This window comes from Mustelus asterias, chromosome 9, assembly GCF_964213995.1.
Source record: "Mustelus asterias chromosome 9, sMusAst1.hap1.1, whole genome shotgun sequence".
Lineage (NCBI taxonomy): Eukaryota > Metazoa > Chordata > Chondrichthyes > Carcharhiniformes > Triakidae > Mustelus > Mustelus asterias.
In genome coordinates, this window is record NC_135809.1 from 21,022,003 (window position 1) to 21,034,699 (window position 12,697).

At 44.1% G+C, this 12,697-nt stretch overlaps 1 protein-coding gene across 2 annotated transcripts in view; it reads right to left on the reverse strand.

The window, feature by feature from the left end:
- Positions 1-12,697, reverse strand: part of LOC144499086 (protein O-mannosyl-transferase TMTC2-like) — a 189,339-nt gene that overhangs the window by 62,828 nt on the left and 113,814 nt on the right. For both annotated transcript variants that reach the window (XM_078221158.1, XM_078221157.1), the window contains exon 5: positions 1,285-1,370. In XM_078221158.1, the coding sequence (XP_078077284.1) occupies positions 1,285-1,370 (86 nt within the window). The remainder of the gene's footprint in view (positions 1-1,284; positions 1,371-12,697) is intronic.

Sequence of the window (12,697 nt, forward strand, 5' to 3'; positions counted from 1 at the left end):
GAATTGCACAGATTCACCACTCTCTGGGTGAAGAAATTTCTCCTCACTTCAGTTCTAAAATGTTTACCCCTTATCTCCAAACTATGTCCTCTAGTTCTGGACTCCCCCACCATCAGGAAAATTCTTTCTGAATATACCCTGTCTAATCCTGTTAGAATTTTATAAGTTTCTATGACTTCAATTGAGGTGAGATGACATTGAAAGGTGAAACTTTGCAAGATGAGTCAATAGACCTCGTTACAAACACCTGTATGAAATCTATTTCTAGGAGATTGTGTGCGCTTTGACTTTCACTTATTTACTTCTGCCAGCTGTCATCTCCCAAACTGGGTGGGTAGGTAACCTAACCTCTGGATTCACCAAAGCAACTGGCCAGATGAGTGGCCGGTACAGTGGCACAGTGGTTAGCACTGCTGCCTCACAGTGCCAGGGACCCAGGTTCGATTCCTGGCTTGAGTAATTGTCTGTGGGAAGTCTGCACGTTCTTTGCATGGGTTTTCTCCGGCTGCTCTGGTTTCCTCCCACAGTCCAAAAGATGTGCTGGTTCGGTGCATTGGCCATGCTAAATTCTCCCTCAGTGTATCTGAACAGGCGCCAAAGTGTGGCGACTGAGAGATTTTCACAGTAACTTCATCGCAGTGTTAATGTAAGCTGACTTGTGACACTAATAAATAAAGTTTAAAAACTTTAACTTTTCTCAGACTCTTTCTAGGGAAATGCTTGACTCACGAATGGCCATGGCTCGATCCAGAGTTCGCTGCATTGAGACGTTGCGAGTGAATCTTTGGTCTTCTATGACGTGGCATGGCCATTAGTACACAGCGCCGCTAACCATCAGATGGAATAATTATCTGAGAATATATACAGCCCTCTATTCAAAATGTGGTTTCTGCCTGGGCCTTTTATTGTTTTGAATGCAGGATGGGATTTTGAGCAGGACCATATGGGAAAATTAAAAAACAGAAAATCCAGAGCCATTTCCAAATTTAAAAAAAGTAATTGACGACAAAAACTATTTTCAGTTAATAGAGCAGAAACTGGAGTGAAGTCAGGCTTTCATCACTGTTGTGAAATCAAGTTTTCATCACTATTACTGCAAAGAGAAATAGCCATAAATTACCATACTGACACTTTAATTGTTTCATCATAATGAGTTTTGGCCAACTCACATTTGGTTTGTTTTAAATTAAGACTCTAAACCTGGATTGCGTGGCTATTTTGTTAAACAATACAACTCATTAGCTATTTTTCACAGTGTTTTCAATAGCGTAGACGGTTACTTACATGCCAGGGTAGGCCTGCTACCAATTGCCAATTTATAATAATGGAGGGCCTCTGAGAAGCGGTCGTTTTCCTGTAGAAGCAGCCCTCTAATGTAAAAGAAAATGTGTAAAATATTTGATATAATTGACCGAGGCATTAATGACGTAACAGTGTGCTTAAGGAGTGAGTCTGTCATTTGGAGAAGGGAGGGATTAAAGACAAATGCTGTCACCCCCCCCCACCCCCAAATCATAGGAGAAAATATTCCCTGTGCAATACACAACTGACGACAGCAGCACTTCCTTTTTTAAACTTAGGTTATCAAACTCGGCAAACAGAGGGACAACATTTGACGATCTTTGCATTGGTCATTCTCGGGAGAATTTGAAAGCTGTGTTCTTCTCACTGCTCGTGTGTTGACCTTGATCCAGATGCCACTGTGGAGGAAGGTGATTATTGTCAGCGATGGCTATAATCTGAGGGATGTGCACCTGTCTTCAGTGGCACAGGTCTCAAAAGGCCAGGCGTGACATGTTTCTCTCTTCACTTGACATCTGCCTGCCTCCATGTTTCTTTTAACAGACACATTTTGGGCAACACGAGATTCTCACCCTAGCCAGTCAAAGGTTGCATTGAGATTCAGGTCTCATGATTTCTTTCCGACCCCAAGTACATTTAATCGGCAGCAACAGGAGAAAGCTGCACCAAAGGGTCCAGATCCAGACAAGGGCAAGAAAGCTTCATTACTGTCATTTTGTATTTTGTGACAGGTTCACAGAATCTCTACAGTATAGAAAGAGGCCATTCGGGCCATCGAGTCCGTACCGACCACAATCCCACCCAGGCCTGGGTGGAGCCGCCATAGCTGCAGATCTTAGTGGTAGTAGCAAATAATCAAGCAAGAACTTTGAAGGCCGAAGTGGAGAAGGGTTCCATGCGAACAGCAGTTGAACATGGGTCAGTCGGTCCTCGTGCAGGCTTGATGGGCCGAATGGTCTCCTTCTGCACTGTAGGAATTCTATGATTCTATGATCCATCAAAGGGGCATTCTATCAATTGGAGATGTAACATTTCAGCAGCATCTGCTTGCATTTTCTTCCATGCAATCATGGCCTATCTCTCCTTCTTCAGTTCTGTATCCAAAAACCAGGTCCAACCCATAGCAACGTGACCTCCACCACTGGTAGAGCAAGGAGGCCAGTCTCGAATCCTCTACTGGATCAGGAACTGAACCCCATGCTGTTGGCCTCAATCTGATTCACACAAGTCAACCAGCCAACTGGCTCCTCAAGGAATGCAAGTTGCTTTGGCAACACACACTTTTACATGCATATTGTAGTACAGAGCTATGGATCATGATGGCAGGGGCTCAACTTTTCTTACAATCACATAGTTGACCAGACATCTCTCCCACTCTTACCATTGGCGTGTTTTGGAAGGACATGTTGACACTTCATTTGTTTGGCTTGTTGCAAACATGGCCATCCTGGTGTGGGACCTGACCTCTGGCTCAGAAGCAGGGATGTTACCCACTGTGCTGCAGTCCATGTAAACAAAATTGAGATGTCTTCTCATAGTCTTCTCTTACACTGGCAGCAACAACCTCTGCCGGTGGGGCTGTCATCCTTCCAAAGCTGCAGACCATCTGGGTCTGCAGCCTCAAGAGCCCGCTCACTGTCCTTAGCTGGATGACGGACACCAAGGCAGCCAATAAGGAGGTGGCCTCCCAGAAGACAGTGCCGGTGGGAACATTGTCAACAAGTATGAGATCAGGAGCCAGAAATGGTTTTGAGCCACAGATATTTTTAATGATTTTGAGATTGTGCCCAATGTGTGCAAAATGGTTGTTGTGTTTGCCTGCACAAGTCAGAATAATTCCTGTTGTGTATGAACAGCTTCTTCCCTCAGACTTTTGAGTGAACTACTTATATTAAGTTGATCTTTCTCTGCACCCTAGCTATGACTGTAACACCACATTCTGCACTCTCTCCTTTCAGTCTCCCCTATGTACTCTATGAATGGTATGCTTTGCCTGTATAGTGCACAAGAAACAATACTTTTCACTGTATATCAATACATTTGACAATAATAAATCAAAGCAAGTCAAAGTGCCTCAGAATATAATAAGGTACAATATAAATTCCACTCCTCTTCTTTTCATACTTGCGTTAAGTTCTGCGAAAAGTAAGTCTAAATTTCTCCCTCCTGTTGCCGAAAGCTTTCCAGTTAAAATGCAGGGAAACTCTGGGAACAAGAGTTGGTGGGGGGTGCGGGGTTGGGGGGTGGGGGGGCAGTGGGGGTAGGGGAGATGAAATTTCTGCAGGACAACCTGTGACATTTCTCAACAAGAATCTTAACGAAAAAGTGTGTTTAAAAAAAACTGCACGTGCACAACACATTGCATTTTAATACATGCAGTGAATTGTGCATTCTTTAAAAAAGTGTTAACATATTTTTTGGACGTATGGCCCAGTGAAATCACTTAGAGGGCAAGAGGCAGCATAAGCTGACAGCTGTCATGTTAAATTATTACTTGTTTAAAGCTAGGCAGTGTTTATAATAGAGATCTGTGTATTTAAAGTCTCATTGTTTATAGTGACATAAAGGAGCTGAATCTCTCAGGGTTTTTTCTTTTAGTTTGGCTTTTGCAAATTACATTATACCGATGCCACAGCAAAAAAAACCATTCTAACTTAATATGTGTATGCCTATTTGTATGTAACCTGGAACCTGATGTGAGTGTGCCTGTCAACATGAAACCTGCTAGCATGACACATGACTGTTCAACACTATGAAGCCTGTAGTCTAACATAGTCCACCGATATGTAGCCCATAACTTGACATCTGAACATGCCTATTGAATGTTGAAGAAGCCTATGACCCAGTGAATATATACATCGTGCTCTCACTGCTGGAGTTATCTTTATCCCTTTGGGACTCAAAGCCTGAGGAGTGAATTCGATGGATTCACAAGCAGAGAATTGAGAATTCACAGAGTCAAGAATGAATGTCCAGAGACAGAAAGGAAAGCAATATTTATAGACAGTGGAACGAGTGTTCACAGATACAGAGGAAAGTATCTGATGTCAGTTTGTGAGGAGTGTCTGTACAAAAAGAAGAATGGTTTTTCAGACAGAGAGATAAGGAATATATACATATGGGGGAGGGTGGGGGGGGGGGGGGGGGGTAAGGATTCATAAATAGAGGTGCCACTTTTCCACAGAAAGGTGAATGCTATTTGTACTATTGACAGACAAAGGATATATGTAGACAGAGATGTCTCTGTGTGAATCTGATCTATGATTTTCTAGTTATGGAGGATGTGCCAGTTAATTATGTTGGCAGCCCTAATATACCACTGATTGTTGAAACAATTTATTGAAAACATTAAAGTGCCAGAAAAATCGGTAAAAGTGACTTCTTAAATTTGTGTTCTGTGTTTCTCACGGCAACAAATTATCACATGGAAAGAACCCCCTGCTCATTCATAGAAAAGTAATCATTCAGAACAAAGGCATGTCATTCTGTGTGTTGAAAAGAAATCAGTATTCCAGTGATTATTACAACAGTAACACAGTCTTCTGTAGAATGCAATCCTATCTGCTTTAATGACAGGAGACTGGATTTTCTGGTCCTTCCTGCCAGTGGGACCTTCCGTTCCTTCCAAAGGCGACTCTTTGGTGGGTGAGCCAAGCAAAATGTCGTAGACATCTGCAGGAATCATAGAATCCCTACAGTGACTGAAAGATCCCGCCGGCGACCAGTGGCAAAATGCCTCCGCCATCGGAAAACACGCCACGGGAGGAGGAGGAACCAGGAAGTCCCATCCATGGGGTGGAACTTTCCCGTCTAGCCCGCCATGGGAATAGTAGCAGGCTGGACACGGACCATGCAAAGGTCCATTGACCTCGGGCGGGATTTTCCGGTTTTGGGGCGAGTGCAGCCGGAGACTCCTCCCCATAGTGTTTCTTTCTCATTCATTCTCGGGATATGGCAAGGCCAGCACTCACTAATCATCCCGAATTAATAAACAAGGTGGTGATGAACTGCCTTCTTGAATTGTTGCTGATGATGTATAGACACACCCATAGTACTGTTGGGAGAGGAGTCCCACGATTTTGACCCAGTGACAATGAAGGAATTGTATTGTATTTTTTAAGTCAGAATGGTGTGCAACTTGGAGGGAAATTTGGAGGTGGGAGCTTTTCCCTCTGCCTGCTGCCTGTGTCCTTCAAGTGGGTTTCCCCTGGGTGCTTCGGTTTTCTCCCTCAGTCCAAAGATGTGCGGTTTAGGTTGATTGGCTATGCTAAATCGACCCTAATAACAGGAGGATTAGCAGGGTAAATGAGGGTTATGGGAATTGAGCCTGGGTGGGATTGTGGTCGGTACAGACCCGATGGGCAAAATGGCCTCCTTCTGTACTGTAGGGATGCTATGATCTATGATAGATTTCACAATTTTGGCAGGTGCTGTCAAAGAAACCTAGGTGAGTTGCTGCAATGTACACTGTGGCCATGATGCGCTGGTGATGGTGGATGTAAAAGGTAGTGAATGGGATGCCAATCAAGTAGATTACTTTGCCATGGATGATACTGAGTTTCTTGATTGTTGTTGGAACTGCATTCAAGGTAAGTGGACATTATTTCATCACACTCCAACACTTGTACCTTGTAGAAGGTGGAAAGGTTTAGGTGAGTCAGGAAGTGAGTCATTGAGCTGCTTTTGTCACCATTATATTTATGTGGCTGGACCAGTGAGGTTTCTGGTCATTGCTAACCCCCAGGATGTTGAAGGTGGAGGAGTCAGTGATGGCAATACCGTTCAACATCAAGAGAAAATGGTTAGGTTCTATCTTGTTGTAGACTGTTATTACTTTGTATTTGTGTGATGTGATTGTTATTTGCCACTTATTGGCTGAAGGTCCAAGTCTTACGTCATCATCAGTGAGTATCCCCACTTCTGACCTGATGGCGTGGATGGAAGATCATTGATGAAGCAGCTAAACATGGCTGAGCTGATGACTCCGCCCCAAGGAACTCCTGGAGTGATGTCCTGGGCTGAGATGATTGGCAGACAACAACCAGAATCATCTTCTCTTGCATTGAAAGAGGCAGTGGAGAGTTTTCCCTCTGATTTTCACTGACTTCCATTTTGCTGGGGCTGCCTGATGCTACACTTGGTCAAATGTTACCTTGTTGTCAAGGGCAGTCACTCTCACCTCACCAATAGACAACTCTTTTGTCCATATTTAGACCAAGGCTGTACCGAGGTTTAGCGCCAATGGTCTTGGTGGAACCCAAACCGAACATCAGTGAGCAGGTTATTGGTGAGTGAGGTGCTGCTTGGTAGCACTGCCAGTGTTCCCTTCCATATCTTTGCTGACGATTGAGAGTCTGATGAGCAGTGATTGGCCGGAATGGTGTTGTCCTGTTTCTTGTGAACAGGAGAGGCCTGGGAAATTTTCCATTTTGTCAATCAGATGCCAGTGCCGTACCTAAGCTGGAATAGTTTGGCCAGAAGCCCAGCTAGTTCTGGAGCACAAGTCTTCAGCACACCATACAGGTGGTTGAGAGCCCATAGCCTTTGCTGTATTCCGTGCAGTCAGCCATTCCTTGATACAACAGGATCAGGAATAGGAGACTGAGATGGATAACCCACTCACCACATCTAGCTGAGGATGGCTGCAAATGCTTCAGCCTTGCCTTCTGCACTCAAGTGCTGGGCTCCATCATCACAAAGATGGGGGATATTCTTGGAGCCTCCTCCCACCATCCCCCCATTATTATATCTAATTATATGCCATCATTCATAACTGGAAGTGGCAGGACTGCAGTCCTGATTTAACATGCTGGCTATGAGATAGCGCAGCTCTGTCTAGAGCGTGGTGAGTAATTTAAAGTTTATTTACTAATCACAAGTGAGGCTTACATTACCGCTGCAATGAAGCTACTGTGAAATTCCCCTGGTCGTCACACATCGGCGCCTGTTCGGGTCAATGCACCTAACCAGTCTTTCTGACTGAGAGAGGAAACCAGAGCACCCGGAGGAAACCCACGCAGACACAGGGAGAACGTGACCCAAGCCGGGAATCGAATCCGGGTCCCTGGCGCTGTGAGGCAGCAGTGCTAACCACTGCGCCACCATGCTGGCCAGTGGTTGGAATAGATTCATTTACGGGTAAACTAGATAAATTCCTGGAATGAAAGGAGCAGAAGGATTTGCTGATTGAGTTAGATGGTGGGAGGAGGCTAGTGCAGAACAGGATTGCACGGCATTGCACTGAATGCTCTATCTCTGTGCTGTAAATTTGGTGTAATTATATGATTTTTTAAAAAATTTCATTAATTGAACACAATCAAATAATTAGATCAGCTCTAATGGGTTTCATTGACAAGCTGCAAATATAAGCTCACAATGCCATGGAACAAAAGTGTAGTGTAATTAAGGCTAATGCTATGGCAAAGCTTCCATTTAATGGTAATGTAATTAAGAGGCGGCAGAATCGTGTCAGCCATTTGAAGTAGTAATGACTACACTTTATACTGACAGCAGTTAGCCAAATTCCTGTCAAATTTGGCGTCTGGTGTACACCATGCAGTTTCCTATTGGATTTTCCTCCGGTGCTTCAATGCTAAGCCTGCCGACATTCACCAAGGAAACAATGCAATGCAAGGATCTTTTTTTTTAAAAAAAAGAAATACAATCTGTTATGAGTTTCCACAGTTTATAAGTAGAACATGATGTCACTTGGGCAGCGAAGCACAGTTAATAGAAGTTTCCGGCCCCTTTAAGAAAAATAACAGCCATAACGCCTTAAACTGAAAAAAAAAGTGAACAATAATGTTAACTGCATGTCCACTTGTTTGCAATTCTTTTCTACTGCAATTGAATTTCCATAACTAAGAATCAACAATGCCAGCAAAATACATATCACTGGGAAAAAAAAATTCAAAGCAGATGCATTTTTGTTTGAGGTTATAACGTGGTTTGAATCAAGAACTTTGTTTCAGCGCTAGGGCCCCATACATGTGACAGTACTGTTGATTTTATTTTACAGGAAAAAGTTCCAACATTGTGTGTAGACAGTCAGTGAAAAGGGCTGTGAATGATCAACATCTTCACATTGTTATCCAGGATTTAAAAAAAGAGATTGCTGATGTGCCAATGCAGGAGTCTGACACAAGATTAGCTCAGAGATGGTGGGGCAGGGTGAGGCAGACGGTACTGGGGGGGAGGGGGGACTGTGGTAAGTGGTGACCCTGAAGAAATGAAGATTTCTGTCTTCATCAACGAGGACGAAGTAGAAAGGGTCGAGAGCTTCAAGTTTTTAGGTGTCCAGATCACCAATAACCTGTCCTGGTCCCCCCATGCCGACACTATAATTAAGAAAGCCCACCAACGCCTCTACTTTCTCAGCAGACTAAGGAAATTTGACATGTCACCTACGAAACTCACCAACTTTTACAGATGCATCATAGAAAGCATTCTTTCTGGTCGTATCATAGCTTGGTATGGCTCCTGCTCTGCCCAAGACCGCAAGGAACTACAAAAGGTCGTGAATGTAGCCCAATCCATCATGCAAACCAGCCTCCCATCCATTGACTCTGTCTACACTTCCCGCTGCCTCGGCAAAGCAGCCAGCATAATTCAGGACCCCACGCACCCCGGACAGTCTCTCTTCCACCTTCTTCCGTCGGGAAAAAGATAAAGAAGTCTGAGGTCACGTACCAACCGACTCAAGAATAGCTTCTTCCCTGCTGCTGTCAGACTTTTGAATGGACTTACCTTGCATTAAGTTGATCTTTCTCTACACCCTAGCTATGACTGTAACACTACATTCTGCACTCTCTCATTTCCTTCTCTATGAACGGTATGCTTTGTCTGTATAGCGCGCAAGAAACAATACTTTTCACTGTATACCAATACATGTGACAATAATAAATCAAATCAAATTAAAGATTGGAGGAAGCAACTGAGGAGCACAAAGGATCGGAAGAGAAGAGAAAAGTTGAGGCAGTCATGGCACAACAAGCCCGATTGCAGGGAAGCAGATAACTGAGTCTAGCCAATTAAGTGCGTGCCTGCTGAATCCAGCAGCCCTCGACTCCCTTTACCTGTCAGTTTCCTGAGGCCCAGGAAACCCTGCCAGCCTGGGTTCATTTTAAAATGGAAGATAAAGGGCCAAGCATCTGAGCGCTGAGGCATGTTTTGTTGAGCGAATGTTCACACTTAGTTTTTTGCTACGGAAGGAATTTGATTTTCCTCTGACCCAGTGCCATTTTCCTCTGGCTCTTTTAGAATAAAATCATAGAATCCCTGCAGTGCAGAAGGAGGCCTTCTGGCCCATCGAGTCTGCACCGACCTCAATGCCACCCAAACCATATCCCCACAACCTCATGTAGTCTCCTTGACACTAAGGGGCAATTTAGCATGGCCAATCAATCTAACTCACACATCTTTGGACTGTGGGAGGAAACCGGAGCACCCGGAGGAAACCCACAGAGACACAGGGAGAACATGCAAACTCCACACAGACAGTGACCTGAAGCTGGAATTGAATCCGGGTCCCTGGTGCTGTGAGGCAGCAGTGCTCACCAGTCAGGGACATATATAGTGCCAAAGGTGCACCTACCCCCATTGAGGCCATTTGAAATCAGGGACAAAAATCAGATTTTACCCCACAGACCATTTCTGTCTCACAGTGCAGCCTTGTGGAAGCCCATTAAAAGCAGGCTGGGTTTGAGAGCTTGTGAAGAAAATGGAAAGCCGGTTGAGGAATCTGGAATATTCTTTACGCTAAGTATAAAATAGCTTCACACTTTCAAATGGCACCATTCGCTGCGGTATTATAATGCATGTATGTGATTAATGCAGTGATTCCTTTAAAGATAAGCTGACTCTTTCATAGACCGACCTTGTGTCTTTGTTCACATCCATTACAGTGATTTATTAGTGGAGAAAGCAGGATATGCAGTGACAACTGTTACAAAATGCCCGTACCAATATATTTTTTTACTGGCTTCAGCTGATGTTAAATACAAACTGATTTTAACACTTGGAAAGTATCAGGGTGCTAGGGCAGTGCCAGGGGGCAGTGCCAGGGGGCCCTTCTGGGGTGTTCCATTGTGGGGGTTTCCCTCATTCATGAAGAGAGGTTCCCCGTGTCCATGTAGATGGTTGGGGTTGGGATTGGGATGGGGGGCATTGCCCATGTACATTTTATAGTCTCCATATGCATGGGGGGGGGTTCCTCTCTTTTTTAAAATCGGAGGCATTGTTATTTCCAGCCCTACCCTGCCGCCATGATGGTATGAGCCACGCCTCCATTTTGATTTTGCACAGTGCCGCACAATGTGGCGAGAAAAGTCAGCTGTGCAGCTACTGTGCCGCATGTCAGTTTTCTTGCCTCAGCCAAAATTCAGTGCGAAAATGGAAAACTTCTGCCCTCAAGTTCAGGACAAAATCACTGCTCACTTAGACAAGCACAGGATAATTAAGGAAACCTAACAAGGCTTCATGAAGGAACAATCATGTGTAACTAACTTGCTGGGATTTTTTGAGGGGTTAGCAGAGAAGGTTGATAAGGGCTGATAAGGGTTGATAAGGTTGATGCGGTGTACACGGATTCTCAAAAGGTATCTGATACGGCATCACACACAGAATTGTGAGCAGAATTCTTTCTCATGGAATAAAAGGGAAAGTAGGCATTTGGGTAAGAAATTGGCTGAGTGATAGGAAACAGATAAATGGTTGTTTTTCAGATTGGAGGAAAGTCTGCAGTGGAGTTCCCCAGGGGTCAGTGTTGGCACTCTCACTCTTCCTGATACATATTAATGGCATAGACGGAGGCGTTCTGGGCTTGATTTCAAAATTTGCAGATCATACAAAAATCGGAAATGTTGTCAGGGTGATGAGGGTAGTCTTGAACTTCAAAAGGACAGAGAAACATTGGTGAACTCGATAGAAAAGTGGCAGATGAAGATCAATGCAGAGAAACGTGAGGTGATGCATTTTGGCTGGAATATGGAGACAGCATAAAATAAAGGGATGAAATAAAATAACTTTAAAGGAGGTGCAGGAACAGAGGGTCCTCACTGCATGTGTACATAAGTCATTGATGAAGGCAGAGCATGTTGAGAGAGCAGTTAATAATGCATACAGTACCTTAAACTTTGTTATCAGAGCATTGAACGCAAGAATAATGAGGTCATGTTGAACTTGTATAAGACAATAGCTAGGCCTCATCTGGAGTTCTGCGTCCAATTCTGGGCACCATACTTGAAGAAGGATGTAAAGGCATTGGAGGGAGTATAGAGGAGTCTCAGAAAAATGATTCCAGGGATAAAGAACTGTGGCTATGAAGAGAGATTGGGGAGGTTGGGACTACTTGCCTTGGAGAAAAGAAGGCTGAGAGGAGACTTGATAGAGGTAGTCAAGATCCTGAGGGTTATGACAGGGTAAATCATGAAAAACTGTTCCCACAGTAGAAAACTGTGTACAGATTTGATCCCCTTATTTAAGGGAAAGATACATTATTATTGGAAGCAGTCCAGAGGAGGTTTACCTGGATGATCCTGGGTATGGAGGGACTGCCATATGAGGAAGATTAAATAGGTTGGGTCTGTTCTCAGTTCAGAAGAATGGGAGGTGATATGACTGAAACATATAAGATTCTTAGGAGGTTAGACAGGGTAAATATTGAGAGGAAGTTTCCACTCATGGGAGAGTGTAGGACCCGAGGGCATAGTCGCAGAATAAGGGGTTGCTCACTTAAGATGGATTTGAAGAATTTCTTCTCTCAAAGCGTGGTGAATCTTTGGAACTATTTACCCCAGGAAGCTGATCAGGTTGTATCCTTAAACATTTCCAAGGCTGAGATCGATAGGTTTTTAATAGGGAAATTAAGGATTACGGGGTAAGGCAGGAAAATGGATTTAAGGAGGGTCAGATCAACCATGATCTAATTAAATGGTGAAGCAGGCTCGAAGAGCTGAATGGCTAACTCCTGCTCCTATTTCTTATGGTGTACTAACTTAGGAAGCCCAACTGGAAAGAAACATAATTTATTACAGAATACAAAGTAAAACCACAACCGTAGTGTACACACACTAACCCCTGCCTGGGACTACCATTCAGCAGGCCCAGTCCTGGGCCTGCCTTACAAATGGCTCACGTATTGAGTTCCAGCTGGGAAGGCTACTATTATCAGGGGAACTCATATTCAGCGAGACCCACAGGGAGATCAGTGATTCCCCATGGATCTCATGGAGGTTATCACATATGGTCTATGGTCACTCAAAAGAGCATCCAGAGCGAGAGGCACAGAATCAAAATAATGGGCAAAAGGAGTAAAAGTGATGGAAGGAACAATTTTTATCACCCAGAGGATGGCTGGAGTCTGGAACAAACTTCCTGAGAGGATGGTGGAGGAAGG